General features: G+C 36.6%; 1 protein-coding gene and 1 long non-coding RNA gene across 4 annotated transcripts; one reads left to right on the forward strand and one right to left on the reverse strand.

The window, feature by feature from the left end:
- Window positions 1-2189: 2189 nt before the first annotated feature.
- Window positions 2190-4765, reverse strand: LOC137406095 (uncharacterized). The gene is made up of 3 exons (XR_010979839.1): window positions 4692-4765; window positions 3649-3805; window positions 2190-3061 (listed from the first exon to the last, which is right to left on the reverse strand). It is a non-coding gene; the product is annotated as an uncharacterized lncRNA (long non-coding RNA).
- Window positions 4766-6147: 1382 nt separating this feature from the next.
- LOC137396854 (uncharacterized protein F21D5.5-like) lies at window positions 6148-18734 on the forward strand. Of its 3 annotated transcripts, none has more exons than XM_068083162.1 (6): window positions 6148-6722; window positions 7479-7616; window positions 11276-11476; window positions 14573-14758; window positions 16983-17247; window positions 18240-18734. In XM_068083162.1, the coding sequence occupies exons 1-6, from the start codon at window positions 6173-6175 to the stop codon at window positions 18586-18588; spliced, it is 1689 nt and encodes a 562-aa protein (XP_067939263.1). In that variant the 5' UTR covers window positions 6148-6172; the 3' UTR covers window positions 18589-18734. The 3 variants fall into 3 exon arrangements, with proteins under 3 accessions (XP_067939263.1, XP_067939267.1, XP_067939275.1); XM_068083166.1 differs by having other exon boundaries at window positions 14573-14635; XM_068083174.1 differs by having other exon boundaries at window positions 18278-18456.
- The last annotated feature ends 2075 nt before the right edge of the window (window positions 18735-20809 follow it).

A 20809-nucleotide genomic window follows, 5' to 3' on the forward strand; every position in this document is an offset into this window, starting at 1 on the left:
AGTAGTATATTGTTAACTTGAGAGTGGTGTACTGTGGAATTTGAGTAGTATACTACCAACTTGAGAGTGGTGTATCGTGGAATTTGAGTAGTACACTGCCGATTTAAGAGTGGTGTATTGTGAACTTGAGTGGTATATTGTTGAATGGTATCTTTTGTACTCATCCCGCTACCAGCCTGAGGTAAGTAGTTGTATAATAGTGGAGCCTTATTGTAAATTGATGAAATAATAGCCACCACTTGTCACTAGCCTGTATATAAACCCTCTGTTTGGCTTGCATTTATTATTTTATTACGAAATATTTGTGTTAATATCCTAAACACTCTCCCCTTTTTGCCTTGTTAAGATTACCACTTATTGTGTGACAGGCTGATTGTGGTGGCAAACTTTCCATTGTGACTGCACACGGATTAGCTCAAATTCTAGTTATCAATAACCAGGACAGGCCTAGCCAAAAGCAAGGAATAATATTATTAATAGCTAAAAATAAGTACATGCACAGTGTATCATATTTATACCATGCAAAACATTACCAATTTACTTGAAACAACTGCAGCTGTACATTGTGCCATTTTTCTTGTCAGCATCACCCTTTAGAACAAGATGGCATGGGTCAATAGATATGCAGAAGGACTAGAAGTTTTTTAGTAGCAGTCTTCCTATTCCTAAAATCCTCTTACAGTACTCATGCTGTTTGTTTACAGCTTAAAGACGATGGCTACTCCATTACGATTTATACCGTACATACGTTCGGCAATTTAGGCGATCTCCAAGAGTACATGGAAGAATATGAGCTGAGACACACGGTGAAATTTGTGGTCAAGCAGCAAGACAAGAGCTTTACTGCTCCATTGAATGTCGGTAAGTTCTGAAACTGGTTAATTACAAGTTAAAACATGTATACACATGTATGTAGTGTTGTGCCATGACATTAGCGCCATGCACAATGCTTACTTACTTGCTGGCTATGGCGCAAATGCGCCATAGCCAGTAAGTAAAATAGGGGAATGCTGCCTTAATATACAAAATAGCGCCGTCAACTGATAAATATTTGCCATTTTTATTATGCTTTAAATAATTTCTGAGTACTGTCCAAAATCATTTCTTGGTCTAGGTAATGGGTCTCATTATGTTTTTCTTTTATGATTTTTACCCATTGAAATTTTTACTTGCAATAAATGAAATGTATGAAAACCATTGTTTCTGTTGGATAACAACCAAGTCTACCACTACAGTTTGTGGGGGAAAATGTCTCACTGCTTAACGATTGTCTCTTTGAAGGCTTAGAGAAACATCCTGACAAGGAGTTGGCAGTGGCGGTTGAATCAGTTCAAGCACAAAATGGCTCCACCGATTGTGGCCTATTTGCAGTTATGTACTTGGTTGAAACCTTATTTGGAACTAACTTCCGCAAAACTGCATTCGATCAGCAGAAACTCAGGGCACATGTTGTGACTTGCCTCCAGCAGAATGAATGGACCCGGTTCCCTCGATTACAACTGCCATCAAAGGTCAGATGGACCAGGGCCCGCACCATCCGTGACAATGTAAGAAATTATTGATACAGCCATGCGAATAATCACATCAATTTTTCGCCTACCTCAACAAACCCCTTGGTATAGATGGCAAATTTGACAAAACACCTGGTCGTGTTTCAATTAACCTCAAAAACTGCCACTCAGCTGTTTACTGCATGTTAGAACTTGGTGGAAGGGGTGTTTCAATTGGACTTCTGCTCTTTAAAAACTTTATATACACAATGTATTGGTTTGTGGAAAAGTCAATAGCTGGTCTGGAGGTGCCGCTATCAGTTTTGAGTTTTATGAGAGAATAGCGAAGTTTTTTCAATTGTTTAAACCTTGTAGGTGGTAGTTTATGATTCATAGTGAATAATAGAATTTGGAATAAAGTAATTTTTTTCATTTTAATGCGTTCTGTTAGCAAGCCAAACTGCTCATTTAAGCTATTCTGCACATGTCGAAGGCCTCATGACAACATCGATTTGGACTCACCCGGTGGAGAGATGGTTCTGTGTGGCAATTGCAATGAGTGGTTTCACCTTCGGTGCTTTATGAAACGCACAGATTTTGACCCTTTCACTGGCGCTGTGGATCACGAATGGCAATGTAGGTGTGATCCTTTAGGTTAGGTTTTTTATTTACATACATGATGCAAAATTTATATGGCATATGTATAAACTTGTTATATATGATCATGATGAAGTTTTCAATGTGCTTGTGTCAACACGTATTGTTTCCGTTTATATTTTGTATTTGTGCGATAATGGAGGTGCTTTTTTTGTTTTTATCATGGCCGATTAGCACCAGAAGCCATCAGCGTGATATGTTTAATATTTTTCATGTTTTTATAGTGTACACATGTTGAGAGATATACCAATACTTGTTTATAGATTTATTGACAATTTAATTTATTTTAAGCTTTTGTATGAGTGAGGTAATAAATGAGCTCTTCCTCTTGATATCTAAGACAATGTGAATATAAAACAGATCTTGTGTCAGTTATGCTGGCCTAACCTGCATATTCTTTTCAAAGTAATTGATTTTGTATATATGCAAAAAAACACATTTGTAGATACTGTCCAGTAAGAAGATGTAGTTGTTGATAATGATATCATCGGTTCCTGGTGCTCACTCAACCTGTTGTTCCGCACATGAGTCACAATATCCCATCTGCAACACAGTTAAATAAATATTCCTTGCTTTAAATATTGCTTTTCTGAGTAAAGCAGATATCAAGATTACACCGATACAAAAAGTAGGAATTGATTTCCTATATTAACACAATACGTAAAATTTTGGCAAGAATAACAGACTAGTCTGATACATGTAGAAAATTAGCATTGCTATTGACATCTATCTTGAGTGCAGTACGCCATCCCCTTACACATGAAGATCTGCTGTCACTCGCTTGAACTTTGTATGGCTATTTCTTCCTCATGTCGATATCTTGGCCATGTTTGCATAACATTATCTTCAAACCAACAATCGTACCTAGGATCTTGCCAATGAAACGCCTTGACCTCTTCGCAAAACTTTCTGCGCTGAAAAGATCGATTAAACAGAAAATTAGAGCACCGCAAACAAGCAAAGTTTGTTTATATATAAACCATTATATAAACCTTGATATATATATATATATATATAAATCTTTATATATATACATTACTTTGCGTCATCCTTCAAGGGTCCAATGATTCATACGCTATTAGAACCTAGACTGAAAAACCTAGTGTAGTATCACTAAATAAAAACAGAAAGCTGATCAATCGCGCTTGCTATACATGCAAGAAAATCGTCACTCAAGCTTCACTGCTATCCCGAGTAGGCCTGATGACCATTATATATATATATATATATATATATATATATACATGTGCAATAAAGTATTGGCTAAAAGTCAGCATAAAGTGCTCGATACTAAAGTAGAGCTTACTATAAATTTGGTAAGAAATTTATTAAAATTTGACTAAGCAAAAAATTACTAAAAGTTTCATAAAGTATGAAACTTTTAGTAATTTTTTGCTTAGTCAAATTTTAATAAATTTCTTACCAAATTTATATATACATGTGTATATATATGTGTGTATACATGTTTAAACTTGTAAGTAACCACAGTTTTAAAGCGTACCGGCATTGAGTAGAACAGTAAAGCTCTTGTCTTACTGCTTGACCACATATTTCACCATCTGTCTCAGCTCATATTCTTCTATGTACTCTTAGAGATCGCCTAAATTGCCGAACGTATGTACAGTATACATCGTAATGGAGTAGCCACCGTCTTTAAGCTGTAAACAAACAGCATGAGCACTGTAAGAGGATTTTAGGAATAGGAAGACCGCTACTAAGAAACATCTAGTCTGTCTGCATATCTATTGACCCATGCCATTTTGTTCTAAAGGGTGATGCTGACAAGAAAAAGGCATACTGTACAGCTGAAGTTGTTTTAAGTAACTTGGTAATGTTGTGCAAGGTATAAATATGATACAATATATTCACTTTTAGCTAGTAATAATGCCAATAATATTATTCCTTGCTTTTGGCTAGGCCTGTCATAATTATCGATTGACTGAGATTTAAGCTAATCTTCCGCCTTAATAAATCTAAGCAGTCACAATCAACAGTTTTTCATCACACTCAACCTCTCACACAACAAATCACAATATTAACAAAGAGATAAAGGGTTGGGAGTTTGGGATATTAACGCAAGTATTTCGTAATAAAATAATTCTTGTGGTAAATAGGCCTAATAAACAAGAACACACAGAAAAAACCAGCCCACCCCGAAAGGAAAACACAAAGTTCAATAACAATGATGCTGAACTTTTTCTTCTTTTCTGGGATGTACCAGCCTGTATACAAGCCAAACAGGGGTTTATATACAGGCTAGTGACGCACAGGTTGTTGTTTCATCAATTTACAATAATACTCCCCTCAGCAACTACTCACCTCGGGTTGAGCTAGCAGCAAAATGAAGATGATGCACTATTGCAAATAGATCATGGTTATTTATTATTTCCTCAAACAACTACACGCAAGATAGGAGTGAGAAAAATAAAGCGGGTTGTTGCGAGTGTTTTATAAGCACTCATCACGTCTTCACTAGCTTGAAGCAGGAAGAAAACTTTTATTTAATTCACCCTTGTATAGTTGTATAGATATATACTTAGGGACCTCAATAAGCTGAAGCTAAGAAGCTCAATAAGCTGAGAAAGCTACATAATCCTGCAAGCCCGTGTGAGGGAAATTTACTTCTAAAGCCTAGCTGGTTTCCTTAACCTAAGTTCCTGTAACATAGTCATGTACCCAAGAGACGCCTGCATATAACAACAGCGAGACTTTTCTGATGGGATATTTCTACCGTATATACCGCATGTCTAGGGCGCACGACTTTTTCGATGGGAACTAGCTTTTACCTAGCAACTACGACCAGACGCGTTCTAAATGTGCACTTGTTTCCGGATTGTCACAATTGCGGGAGACGTGCGATGTCCCTCACATCAGATCAAGACTCGAGTCAAACGCTACGTGTCTCGTGATTGGATGAGTGCTTAAGAATCAGTGTTCCCAGTTGCGAGTCCGTTTCACACTCTTTTTCGCAATGGCGTTGTCCATCCAATTTTTGCAAAATATGCAATTAAAAAAGACTTTGTACTCAGTTATATGTGAATGTACGGGCATTTTTTGTTTTTAAAATATTATTCTGAGTATTTATCTGTTGTAAGAAATAATTTATATTTTGCTAAACGCAGTAAATTGCACAAAACAAATAGGGTAAAAGTTGGCCTTCATCAGTAAATTGTGTTTACTTTCCCTTTAACGACCAGAATCTTTGAGATCATGGACAATGCGTTTTGCTAGCGATAATATTTATTATGACCTACATAAAAGTTTCGTGCTGAGGATTGGCTAAATAAGAGATAGTATATTTATCACTACACACGTCACAAATAAAGCACCCGCTTGAATCTGAGCGTTTCAAAAATGATTTCATTCAAACGCTTATATCTTTGGGCCATGCTAGTCTACAAAGACAAAAATGATATCAAATTGTAGCTGTTGTTTTAGCCTTATAGTTGTCGTAATTTCATTAGAATGACTTCAAAGGTGACATCTTCAATGAATTTGTCCAGCACATTCAGACCTGCCAACCCAAGAGTGGGGCAATGCGTGATATTTGGTTTTGGGGCAATTGATGTATCAATGATAGCAAATATAAAGTTTTTGATATTGGGGCAAAAATCTCACGCATTGCTCACGCATTTTCACTTTTTCTTTGGGGTGATTGCGTGAGTCTCACGCCCAATGCGTGAGAGTTGGCAGGTATGAGCACATTTCAAAGTGCCCAAGCTGTGAAACATGAATGGTCAGTATGTAAATGGTGCAGGTATAGATCATTGTGACTCATGCAATTAAAATAATATTGAGGAGATTATCGTACATCTTCAAAATGAATACAGCAAGGTCTTATATGAAGATGTACTACTCCTTATGCATTTTGAAGTCCATTGTCATTGTATTAATATTCTTACATGGGCAGTTACTTGATAATTGGTTGGTTGGCTGTTTACTCCATTACATTGCTACAATTTTGAATGTTTGTTGTTAGTTTTATACATTCTTTTTGTAGATTGCAAAGACAAGTATCGATAAAAATGGGCTCTTATACCTTTAGAATAAGCGTCAAACCAGTATTTCAATCAGAAAACTCAGGCTCATCTCCTTCAACATTCACGCTAGATTCCAGAAATGATGAATCTAAGGATATAACATTAGGCCGCTCTGATGGTAGCGGCATTAGTGATAAAAGATGTTCGAGGGAACATATGCGGTTGAAGATAGATGATAAATGCCATGAACTTGTGGTGCAACAGATGGGTTCTAATTCTGGCTGCATTATCTGCAATGGATGCACTTCAACCCTGGCTAAACATGACATAAAACGTGTGCCTATAGGAGACTTGTTGGAAGGTTGTAAAATTTGCTCAATCTACTTAATTAAAAAAGATATGCTTTATGAATACGATGTTATATTAATGACTAAAGGAAAAGCTGCAGCTCTAAATGAGCGGCCCTCTGAATCAAAAATATCGATAAAAGGTAGTTCTACAAAACGACAATCGGCTACTCTAGACACTTTTGTCATAAAGAAAGCTAAATTGGAGACTACTTCTGGTTCAGACACACCCAGTAACAAAGAGAAAGGTAACCAATCTTATCAGTACATAGTGTTTAAAGCGAATTCACATCAGGACGATTTATCGGAGATGCTCCTACGTCAAAAAGTCTGTTCTTTGTAAAACGGAAGGTAGTTGTAAAAAACGGATTTGTCCCAAATGGCAACACAAGATCAGTGAAATACTATGTTCATCTGTTTTAGACGGCCGTCATTGACAAGTAGAATACAGAATTGCGCAATCATATATTGGAATGTTAATAGCTCCGAAAATACAAACAAATAGAATGGAAATCAGTGTAGTATTTTATTGGCTAACAAAGTGACTCATCTTGTAGTTGAATTTTGAGTTGATTTGGTGTAATGTCTTTGCCAAAATGTATTTCAAATCATAAACAGACTGGAAGCCATTCCAACTCTCTCAGTTGAAACACAACTCCGATGAATCGTCCTGGTGTAGATGCACCTTTAGGCATAGTTTGGTTCCATCTGATGTTGATCCATAAGAGCAGACATAAGGATCGTGTTTGTAATGCTGGATGCAACACTCCGTGCAAGTTCTACTCTCTACTCGCTGGTTTAATTGAGAAAAGTTTCCTTGATAATCTATTGCTAACTAACACACCATGTCTAACACTGTTAAAGATCGACTCCTATTACCCGTATCCTAAAACACTTTGGAAATGTGTATTTTAGTAACACTAGTTGGACTAATAGCTTGAATTTTGTGTCGATTGATTGTTAGTTATTTGTTGAAAATGTGCTTGGGTTATTTAAATTGGCAGGTGAATGGAGGGAGGTTGCTCCAGCTGTTCACATGTTTAGCGGTATGTCTGTACAGCCAAATATAAAGATTGCAGGATTTGATATGGATGGCACCTTGATCATTACTGCAAGCGGAGCCAAGTGGCCCAAGAACCGAGGTTAGATTCGCGCTTGTTAATGTTGACTTTTGTACCTGGCTCACTTGCATCATTGCATCATTAATTTTTATGGTGCCAGTTGGATGGCAGATATGTCTCATTAGAAATGTCAGACAAAATAAGATACTTGAGCACGCGGAGAAGGGGGGGTCCTAAAGAACTTACTACGGAGTTTCCATGAAAGTTCTCCTCATCTTCTTACTATAACGTGTGCTTTTATTCAAGTACTTCAGATTTTATCCTTAATAAGTCACTATGCTGTTCCTAAAATAGTTTACAATCAAAACAGCCAATATAATATTATTATATTCTTATGAGGACAAAAATTCCTACGCTGCATCAAGTACTTCAAGTTACCTGCTTATGTTTGTCATAGTTCCAGCAAATACAAATTGTAGTATGTTTCTGTTCAGAGTTGCATATGACTTCTGCATCCATGTCTTTGCTTTTACTGAACAAAGCTCATTTCATCATGTAACCTTCAGTGTTTGCACTGAGCTATGCAGGTGTTAAACGTGATCCAAATAATTGGTTTTTGTGGGACGAAAATTCTTAAATAGCATACTATTTTCTCGGACATAGTTTGGTTCAATGGTACTATATTAAACAGTGCTTCTTACCTTCCATTTTCTTTTCACAATCATAGATACAAAGAGGATTAGAGTGAGTGATCTAGCAATGATGATAACATGAACCACATGCTTCCCTTTAAGTTGAAACCAGAAACTATAAAAAACTGGACAACATATTTGAGTAGAATCTTTAGGAAACCTGCCAAGCCCTCTGATAGGTATCACGATGAAGAAAGTGTAAGTGATAGAAAATAAAATCATACAACAAGTGAAAAAGAGGCCGAAGGTGGTCATTAAAAATAATCCATGAGCAAACATTTTTAGATCAATTCTTTAAAAATTCTCTGAGGTTGTGTGGTAATTAATGTGAGAGAGAAAGCCTGAAGCTTGTGAAAGTGGAAAAGCTGGTTGTAATAATTACAAGAGAAATATAAAAAATATCTGATATTAAAACAAAAAATATAAATAAGTTATGTTAATTTTAAGTTCAAGTAGTCTGAGTAACACTACGTTCGTATCTCTATCAACACATCTACCTGCACACTGTGCATCTGTTGTATCTCTATCAGCACATCTACCTGCACACTGTGCATCTGTTGTATCTCTATCAATACATTTACCTGCGCACTGTGCATCTGTTGTATCTCTATCAACACATCTACCTGCACACTGTGCATCTGTTGCATCTCTATCAACACATTTACCTGCGCACTGTGCATCTGTTGTATCTCTATCAACACATCTACCTGCACACTGTGCATCTGTTGCATCTCTATCAACACATTTACCTGCACACTGTGCATCTGCAATATCTCTACCACCACATCTACCTGCACACTGTGCATCTGTTGTATCTCTATCAGCACATCTACCTGCACACTGTGCATCTGTTGTATCTCTATCAACACATCTACCTGCACACTGTGCGTCTGTTGTATCGCAAAGTTACGCTAAATTCATCTGCTTTTAGCATAAAGGCAAAAAACTTAATAGCCTCTCGTTATTGATTATTGCATATCTATCTAGTTTTTACATATAATTCAATTTTATAGCTTGTATTTTTTAATGTTATACATAATTCTATAAAGAATTTACTTTTAGGTTTTTCAACTGACAAATTAAATGAAATAGGCTCTTATAATAAACAGTTTATTATAAGAATACTAGCTGAATGTCCGACATTGCCCGGCTAATAAAAGTGAAATAAGTTAAGAAACAAAATAGAACAACTATAAAAGTGTTTAGATGTAAATGTTAAATAATTAGCAAGTAATAGCTAAATTAAGTTTGTTTTGCTACGATTACAATAAAAGATGATTTGGTAATGATACAATCAATCAATACGAACTGAGAAAACAAAATAAAAATCCTGAATATGTTGAATTAATAATAGCAATTCGTGCATAGAAATGTGCCTATAAAAAAGGCTACTGTTCCAGCAGAAGCTCTCCATCATAACATTTAATACAACGATACTGGTACCTCTCGATACTGGTACAGATTTAAAAATGAGATATCGAACTGTCTTTGTCTAGTACTTTGTCTGAATGAACAGAGAGAGAATGTTGAGGTTATTCTTACTCGAGATAATACAATTGTCTGCGTGAAAAGTATTAGCCTTTACCAATTTAGCGATTGAATGTTACGAAAAACTGGAACTAGAAGTATAACCGGACATTTAAAATTACAAATTAAAAAAATAGTTAATGGTAGCAAACATTAATTTTTAAACAATTTCAAAAAATAAAAAATCCAAAAGGTAATATTAGTTAATAATCAGAAGTGCACATTTAGAGTGAGCATACGGTATATGATAAGATTGCTAGAAAGCTAAGGACTGTATAGTTCAGTGGTTGAATGCGTGGTTTGAAACTTGTGGTTGCCCACTCCAACTGCCAACTGGTTGAAACTTAGTATGAGACGGGTATTTCATCCCTAAATTGTAATAGCTATAGCTGGACATACCGAAGTACATACAGACAAACTTTGAGATTTATAGATAATAATAGATAATATTAAATAACAATAGACAATAATAGATAGTAATATATAATGTGTAGGATAGTTTTAGCAGATGCGCATGTCGGTATATAGAGATTGAAATGTGTGGAGAGATGTAAAGAGTTATACAAGAATATAATATTGAAGAAATAAAGAATATAAAAAGAGGTTCGTATTGTCACTTTTACTTCAGAAATGAGTAAATAAAAGTGGAAGATTGGAAATGTAGGAGTAAATCAGTGCTAGAGGTATGAACAGTAACTTATAACATAGACAGGGTTATGTTTACATCGTCATAGCTTACACATGCTTCATTATTTTTATATACATTTCATTTCAATTTTCACCTTCAGCCTCATCACTTTCATTTTTGAAAATACAACACCAACATATGTACCTCATAAGCCACAATGCAATCTATTTATAGTTACCAAAACTGTATGTGAGATCTGTTCATATTCAGGGTCAGTCAGACAATTAAATTCAGATTAAATTTTTGAATTGGTGTCAGAGCAGATGATGTTAGCTCAACAAAGTAGTTGTGTGATAGTGAGTCCCCTATTGCAACAATCATTGTATGCCATGACCAACATTTGACGAGAGAATGGTTCGAATGTGAAAGGTTTTGTAGGATTTGTCTTATTCCATGGGAGACAACCTATATTAATATAATGGTTTTTTCCTTACTTTCTGTGAGACTATTTTTGTACGTCTGATTTGTTATAGTTTACCAAAATGCTAGGATGGTGTAATTCTGTATAGAGACTGCTATGATATTGCATTAACTGGCACGGTTCTTTGATGAGTCTTTCAAAAACTAGTCTTTCAGTAGAATATTATTTGACTCACTAACAGATTTCACATGTAGTCACCCTAAGTTTCTGACGCGAGACCACCTCTTGGAAACGTAGTAATTTGTTTAAGGAAATCATTGAGAATTAGTTTCATGTAGTCAAATTACATTTACAATGGCTTTACTTCTAACAAGGCTTATGTGAGAATATTGATAGTGATGATGACTTGTAACCAATCAATAAGTCTGAAAGTGATTAGCATCATTACAGTACTCTAATTGACCAATTTTAGATGACTGGAAGTTTATATATCCAGAAGTTCCAGAGAAACTGCGAAGGCTACACAAGGAGGGCTTCAAGTTAATTATCTTCACAAATCAGGGCGGGATCGCTACCGGCACAGTAAAGCCTGTTGATGTCAAACATAAAATTGAGGCTATAATTTCTAGTGTAGGCGTGCCTATGCAGGCTTTCATCGCTGGCTGCAAAAGAGGTAAGACATTACAGTGGCTACCATAGATATAGTAAACCCTAGATATGCGAATAATCAAAACAAGTGAGGCCTATAATTAGCATGACGCAACGTCATGGTGATGTGCAAAGCGAATCAGCTGATCTATCAACTCCTATTGACTTAGCACTAAAAACTGCTCAATTTTTCCATAGTTTGTGCATCTGAGACTGCATATTTTATTGAAAATATGTAAAACTTATATGCAGTAATACTTCAACTTACGAGTGCCCTAACGTACGAGAAACTTGAGGTACGAGCCAGCTTTTAAGCAAGTTTTAGCACTAAAATACGAGCCATGTTTGAGATACGAGCACATGAGACAGTTGCCAAGTATGTCGGAGGTGTTTTATGAGAACAGCATCACTCTGTATTTTTCAACTGCTCAGATTATACTTTTGTACCATGTTTTTTGTGCGCGATTTTCAGGGCAGAATTATGTGAATTAAAAGTACCGTGCGTAGACCGAAAGTTTGCCAGTTAAAGGATAGATAGTGCAAAGAAAAAGCGAATGATAACAATTGATATTAAATGGAAAATTATTGAAAAATATGCAAAAGATGTATGCGTGATTGAGCTTGCTCAACAATATGACAGAAATACATCCACAATTATCAAACACAAGGATTATATTCAAGGCATTTAGTCTGCAAAAGGACTAACCATAGTTTCTAAACGATGCAGTGATCTTCACGACCATTGATGGAGAGACTGCTTAGGTTTTGGATAAAAGACAAACAATTGGCCGGTGACTGCGTAACTGAAACAATGCTACGTAAAATGGCCGGTGCTATCTATCAAGACTATCAAAAATAGACATTTGGACAAGTTGGCTAGCGGTCGTGCATTAACCCTTGGTGACAACACCTGTGTTCGTCCTGATCGCAACACGTTGAAAGGGCGACGAAGGCAAACGTCCTTAGATAGGTTTCTCTTAAAACGGCCGGCTGGTCGTGAAAGCGAAACAAAAGAAAAATTAGCAAACCAGCGAGAAATTTTAAACTATGAACGCCGAAGAAATTTTAATTGCGTTACGTTAAAGATTAAAGTTTGCTTTTAGGTTTGCTTTTAAGTTTGTCTTTTAAGACTTGGATAAAATTTAAATTTATCAAAGTCAACTGTTGTAATGAAGGATAACTTATCTCTCCCTCTCTGGCAAATGCTAGCGTTAGCCGCTATTGTATGTATTTAATTTTACATTTTAATTAATCACATTTCCTTGCATTATTTTTATTTTTTGCTTTTTGAAAGCATGTGGTAAGTTAGGACAATAACCAACATGTTCTTTCTGTTACAATATATTGTTTTGAGTGTTTTATTTGCATTTTCAAAGTATGAAAACCTATCAATATATATTTAATTATTCTATATATAAATAAATTTCACCAACATGCGAGTAAATTGACATACGAGCTCAGTCTCTGAACGCATTAAGCTCGTAAGTCGAAGTATGACTGTAATGACTTTGGATGAGAAAGGCAAGAATCTTACACACATGGTAATGAATAATACCAATGATTTAGAAGCTTCTATATCATTGATAATACAAAGAGTGGCCAAATAGAAATTAAACTAATAACAAACTAATGAATCAAATGAGGTTTAGAAGCAGTTACGCTGGACCCCTGTATTAAACACCCATTAGACATGACTTAAAATAACTAGACGAGATAGTTTTTGTCTAAGGTTGGTTGAGCTAGATTCCTGCTTTGAAGCGGCATAGTGTTTTCTGATTTTAGTATAGCGATTTACTATAGTTTTGAGTAGACTGTTGGCATGCACTGTACATGTAAAACCTTTATGGAGGTAATGTAATAAAACATATATGTTACTGTCTGTGATGTTACTTGTTTAAAAGCTCTCTGTGTGATACCACAGCTCTCCATGTGTGAACATAGGCACTTTTCTGCAGCAATTCATATTCGGCCTATCAATCTGGTCACCAATCCTCCTCTGTTTTTAACTGAGATTAGGGTTATGTCATCACTATTTCTACTTCCCACTACTTCAACATCGGTCAAGAACTTGATACGCTCATCACATTTGAGTTAGAAAAAATCCTCATCACCGAACTCCTCATCTTCACCTTCCTCAGCTTTTGTCTCTTCTTTCTTTTTCTTTCTAGCCAGAGAATGTAGCAGGAGTTGGCCAGTTTTTTCAGCCCTGCTCACATCCAGATCAATACAGTTAACATTGGGATTTGGTGTGATATCTGCTTTTATGAACAGTGCTCGAAGTGCAGATCTAAAGCACTGCACATCCGGGTTATTGTTATAGCCACCCTTAGATCGTATTGTGGAAAACAGAATCTCAATGTGATCCTGGTTGATCTTAAAGGTTAGGAAGTAGTTGATGTAAGGGTAGTTGCTGAAAAGATATTGAGCAATGTCATGTACAGATTTGGCTGCTGACTCAAAACCAATGACGAAATGATGATGATTTTCCTATTATTTTTCACTAGCAGCTTTCAGCTTGGTATCTTTAATCAGCATAGATAGCTTATGATATTGTTGAGAACTTCTCGTTTTGAGTTGAAGTTCTGTTTTGTTATGGGCAATTCAGGATATACCTGGGGTGTTGTGGTCTCTTCTGAAGACATTTCACTAAGAATTTGGTCTTATTGTTATGTTTATGACTTAAAAACTAGCATGCCAAGCATGCTTCCACTACTAAACTTATTGCTCAATTGAAGGCTTTGGTGCTGTGATGCACATCACTACGACGTAACGTCGTGAAAACAACAGCCAATTATAGGCCTCACTTTTGCTCCATTGTATTGATAGCTATTCGCCAATCTAGGGTTTACTATATCTATGGTGGCTACCAACATTCCATTCGCTGAGAGTTGAGCTGATGATGGCGATAGCTTATAGATTATAGATTCACATCTACAACCATGGGTTTTGCTCTCTTCTACGCAGTCTAATTAATGCTTTGTTTTGTCAATGAATACTTGAAACAAATCTGTTTGTGTTGAATATTTTAAAATTATATTATAGGGAATGAATGTTATCAAGGAAAACCTGTCACAGTTTGTTTGTTGTGGCCACAAATGGAACATATTGTAACGTTTTTCAGGTATCTTCCGTAAGCCTTTACCGGGGATGTGGAAGGAGGCCACAGACAGCAAGAATAACTCAGGTGAGGCTGTTAGTTTGACAGACTGCATCTATGTCGGTGACGCTGCAGGACGAATAGCTAACTGGTCACCAGGAAGGAAGAAAGACTTTTCCATCTCAGATCGTCTGTTTGCCATCAACTGTGGTTGGTAAAGCTTGCCACGCTGACACGAGTGTGTTTGTTTAGTCTTCTTTTGATTCTCTTCAGTGCGCATAAATGAGATATTTTCTTGACAAAGGACATGCAGTTAGTAATTGTTGATGTTATCGGTTCGCCACAAATTAGGAGTTATCCTCTTGTTATGATGATTTTATTGATTCGCAATAGTCACAGCTGATACTTCATGATAGATAGGAAGTCTTTAATCACTGATATAAACACCCCCACAAGGATAGGCGACGGCTGTCATATGGGCGGGGTTTAATTATCCGAGTTCTGTTGGGATTGTGCTAGCCTGGGTTTCAGAGCTAACAGTTCTCGTGGGGCAGTTGCATTGCTTTGTTAGGTTTTTGAAAACATGACTCGCTGTTATCGTCTCATTAGCTCATTCAGTCAGTAGACCCCGCGGTTCACAGTAGCAAACGTTGAATTTCTACAGTGTAGGGATAATACCTAACCACAAAAATTGATTCATGCAAATTAAAGCATTTCAAATTACAGTCAAATATGGATAACTCGCCCACAGATAGCTCGAACACATGGTTAATTTGAATGGTTTCTTTGGTCCGTTCCCACGTAATGATAAATTGCTATAGATAACTCGAACTCAACACTGTTAACTCGAACTGTTTTTTGCCCAACGGCTACCAAAACGGTTGTTATCGCTTTAGAAAATCACTTTATTCCAAGCCATAGAGCCATAAATCACTTTATTCCAAACCTCAACTTTTCGTAATTCATAAGCGTCGTTATTACCACCATCGGCAAAATATTTTTGTCAACGACTTTTCTAAAGGTTTAGTGAAATTTGATTTATACCAAACATCCGCTTAGCGATCGCCCTTCGGAAGCAAGGTAAAGTGAGGTAATCTCTGCATAAACTTCAAGAAAAATCGGCAAAATTGATCGTGGGTAAAACGCTCAAAAGAAAAATACGTCTTTTCTTTTGAGCATTTCAACAACGATCAAGTTTTGCCCATGTCAATTTAAAAAACGTCCTGGCAATAACATCACTTCAAACAACAAACCAATCTCAAGTGATAGAAAAATCTCTATACTTTTTGAGAAAAACGTTTTAAACTTTACATTAGAAGCATTTAATTTGAAACAAACCATTTGTGCTTTTGATTTATGTTATAGTTTGTATATGTACATGTATCTACTAATAAATAAGTAAATACATGGACCTGTGACAGTGCTCTGATAACTTGAACGCTCTGATAATTCGAACACTTTCGCTGGGTCCCGTGAAGTTCGAGTTATCCATGTTTGACTGTATCTATTTTTACCAATTTTGAGATTGGTAGGGTCGTAATATATGCTTAAAATTAAATATAATTTACCTGAAATCACCCGAACAACGTCCCTTTTTCCCTAGTTTTTAATTAATATTTTGCCTAATTTAACATGACAAAATCCTTCATCGTTGTCACATTGTTTGACCTGGCTAATAAGATGGGACAGCAGGCAAAGCTGTACATTGTAGTTTTCATACTCAAAATCTAAATATAAAACCTAATTTGGACGGTTTCACAATGGCGACTATTAATATCACAAATGCTTGTGAATGGCAACTGACTGATCATCACAGTGACAATATTGGGCAATTATATTTATTTGACAACAAAATGAAACCAACAGATCAGTAAAATGACCGCAATTGTTCATAATATTTGTAAATTTACAAGGGGCTTTATTCAGCATATTTCTTTGTTCTGGTGCTACATTCGGCATTAAACCCGCCCATATGACAGCCGCGCCTACCCTTGTGGGGGGGTTTATATCATTGCTGTAATCAACTTGATTAACAATAATTCTAGTGTTTGTTATACATGTGTATTGTGCGGGTAAGTCAATTAGCGATGTCTACACACATGCAGCATTAGGATTTCAAGCCACTTGTTTTAAGGAGGCGTTCCGGAATCATGCGCAAAACTGTTCTTAACAGGACTTCTGTGACTCAATGCATGTGTACTAGCGTGTACCCTAAATGCCATGGAAGCTACCGCTAGTTTCGAGAGTACTTTTGGTGGCAGACGAAATGTCAACAAAATTTGCTTCTTAAATATGAATTGTGTAAATGGTCTGAGATAATAAAGTGAGTTCATGCCTTAAATGACAATGAACATGACAATTGCTCGGTGGTTCCATACTTACTGTCACCGCTGTATATGTGCAGCATGACACTTGGTCTTCTCATTACATATAGGTGTTCCTTTTTCTACCCCGGAAGCTTTCTTTCTCGGAAAAAAGGAAGGCGACTTTGCGATGCCCGAATTCTCACCGGCAGATGCGCTGAAGAATTCTTCTTTATTGATGCCTTCATCTGCCAAACTTTGTGCTGATATGCAGGAACTCATTATCATGGTTGGCTTCCCTGGTAGTGGCAAGAGCTTCTTTTCAACCAATCATCTTTCTGCGTACATTCGTATTAATCGTGACACACTAGGAACATGGCAGAAATGTGTTGCAAGGTGGGTAGAATCAACAGGTATACGGCGTATTGTATGACATGCATGAGATTTGCAGCTTCTTGATGTGCTGAAATGTGGACGACTGTTTGAGTGCAACATTTGGTCTGTCACTCTGGGTGAGCTACGCGAGAATTTTTTTTGTTGTAAAAAATGTTGAACAATCAGTTGCCCCTACATTTAAGCTATTCTTGCATTTCAGTACTCCGACAGCTCACATTTGGTATAGAAGGATCACCTTGGCTATTTCTACCGCTATAACAAATTCATAGGTATTTTTACCTGTAAGCTATTTCTGATCGTTTCAGACCAATTTGCATTATTTTAAGAGTTTTGTGTTTTAAAATAGTTTGGATTGATCCTTTTGACATGTTGGCTAACTCTAGATTAGTTGTACTTGATACTACTATTTGGGCACTCACCCGTTTTGCAGCCTTAGCAAGACTAACCAGGTGTCTCAAAGATAATCTTTGTAAACACGCTAGAGCGCTTTTGCTAAAGGACAGGCTAGACTAAAGTAGAAACTGTCCATGATTTCAATATTGGTCTCAACCCTCTGGCAAAGTGTGCTCTCGGATCTGATTCATTACACTTTGCCTAATTGATAATCTCCTATGATCAATATTGAGTCTTTCACCTACATACTCTCTCCATACTCCCATTTTGTCAATACTTGTAAGAAAGTGCATTAAGCAGTGGGCTAAGCAACTACACTCGAATGAGTGTGTAAAACACTGGTTTTAGACGAGCAAACTTCTGCTGTACGATTTGTTTAATTGAAGATGGAACATAACTTGGGCCATATCTCATTCGGTTTTAAAATTTTATTAAATTAGACTACATACATTTTCTAACTAGCCCTAAATTGCATACCTTACTTGAGCGCTTTTGAAGAACTAATCAGCGAACAGTAACATATGTCATCTTATCTTCTTTCCTACCGTCAGTTGAAGAATATATGTGCTGGATAATAGTAATTGTCCGCTCTCTGACAGGTGTGAGCAAGAGCTGAAGCGAGGCAAGTCTGTTGTAGTAGACAACACCAACCCAGACAAAGAGACTCGAGCTAGATATCTAGAGTTGGCAAAAAAATATGGCATCACTGCTAGATGCTTTCATATGGCTACCACATACAAGCATTCGAGGCACAATGAAGTCTACAGGCAACTTACAAATAGCAAGCACAAAGCTATCAACGATATGATAGTAAATGCGTACAAATCCAAATACGCTGAACCAGAACAATCTGAAGGATTCGCTGAAATAGTGAAAGTAAATATTGTACCTAGATTTGAAAATGATGAACAAAAAGGTTTATACTCATTGTACTTGCTTGAAAAATAGACATGAAAGTTTTTAGTATACAAGAAATGTTATTTTTAATGTTTCTCCACTCATAAACATAGGTGAATACCTAGATATACATATTATTCGTTACAAATCATTATATTACAGCCGTTATACATATATAGACAGAATAAAACAGGAAGTTAGATTATCACTGTGCAGACTGTTGCTCAGACTTTTTTATGACGACCTTGGTCTTGGTCGGAAAGGGGATACCGGAGTCATCATCACTCGAGTCAGCTGACGTCTTAAGTACTCCTTCACTTCTAGTGTCACTCAACTCATTGTCACTGCTCTCTATATCATTGTTCAATGTGCCTTTACCTGTTTGTCCAAAAAAGACTCGATGCACCCAACTGTGGATGTACATTTTAATGAGCTTACCAAGAAAATTGTTCTGCTATTAATATCAAGTTGGTGTGTGTGAGGTTTCAGAAGTTAATGAAAAGAAATGTTGGCTACTACATGTATGTATTGACGATTATGACAAGTAGCAATTGTCTTGCAAGAGTAAATGTGGATAATGAGACAGCAAGGATGACTGCAAGTATTAGTAAAGTGGAAAGATGGTATATTAAGAAATAATACCAGAGAGAATGGCTATAGCCTGATATTTGCTACCTGCTATATTTGCTACCATGGGCTAGAAGACATCGAAGATATGTTAAAGGAGAGTTGGCCAACCAAAATGCATGGCCATGCAACGTGTTTGTTCTTTTTGTCAAACTGGTTTCTTGTAGCAAAACATACAATTTCCTTGAAAATGTCTTGATGGGCAACAAATGGTGCACGACATCAGTATACAGTAGTAGACAGTACACAGTAGTAGATAGTACACAGTAGTAGACAGTACACAGTAGTAGACAGTATACAGTAGTAGACAGTATACAGTAGTAGACAGTACACAGTAGTAGGCAGTATACAGTAGTAGACAGTACACAGTAGTAGACAGTACACAGTAGTAGACAGTACACAGTAGTAGGCAGTATACAGTAGTAGACAGTACACAGTAGTAGACAGTATACAGTAGTAGACAGTACACAGTAGTAGACAGTACACAGTAGTAGACAGTATACAGTAGTAGACAGTATACAGTAGTAGACAGTATACAGTAGTAGACAGTACACAGTAGTAGACAGTATACAGTAGTAGACAGTACACAGTAGTAGACAGTACACAGTAGTAGACAGTACACAGTAGTAGACAGTACACAGTAGTAGACAGTACACAGTAGTAGACAGTATACAGTAGTAGACAGTATACAGTAGTAGACAGTACACAGTAGTAGACAGTACACAGTAGTAGACAGTATACAGTAGTAGACAGTACACAGTAGTAGACAGTACACAGTAGTAGACAGTACACAGTAGTAGACAGTACACAGTAGTAGACAGTACACAGTAGTAGACAGTACACAGTAGTAGACAGTACACAGTAGTAGACAGTACACAGTAGTAGACAGTACACAGTAGTAGACAGTATACAGTAGTAGACAGTATACAGTAGTAGACAGTACACAGTAGTAGACAGTACACAGTAGTAGACAGTACACAGTAGTAGACAGTATACAGTAGTAGACAGTACACAGTAGTAGACAGTACACAGTAGTAGACAGTACACAGTAGTAGACAGTATACAGTAGTAGACAGTACACATATAGCAAAAACAAAACATCAAGCAAACAAAATTATTGTGGCAGCTGTTGGTTCTAAGGCTGTAAAACTGATAACAGAAGATAAATATCAAAACTGTTAGAGAAAATTTGATAACTGTTGCAATCAAGTATTTGCATCTTGGAAAGCATTCCGGGATTTTATATTATAAACACTACTAGACAGAAAGCTCATACACCCCAAAAAAATACTCATGGTTGGTTGGCTAGATAAAACCAGCTGCTCCATCAAGTAAGCAAGGTCTTTCGTTATCAGATGGTCATGACACTTTACGATGGAAGGAAGTCTAACAAAGAACAGAAGCATATTTGAGTTCACAATCTTATAGCTTACCTACACCTGGCAAGATAGCAATAACCCTTCTGCAAGGGTGCTGTATCCACTCTCTATCTAAAATAGTGAAGGAATAATCAAACAATGGAAACATGTTTCATCTAAGGTGCTGGGCTGTGCAAACCTTTATTCATATAACAGTTTTCAAAATATCCGAGTTATTTAGAGTGGGATGATAACTCACATAGCTGTTTCATAATAAACCAAGGGGC

Source organism: Watersipora subatra, chromosome 1, assembly GCF_963576615.1.
Source record: "Watersipora subatra chromosome 1, tzWatSuba1.1, whole genome shotgun sequence".
NCBI lineage: Eukaryota > Metazoa > Bryozoa > Gymnolaemata > Cheilostomatida > Watersiporidae > Watersipora > Watersipora subatra.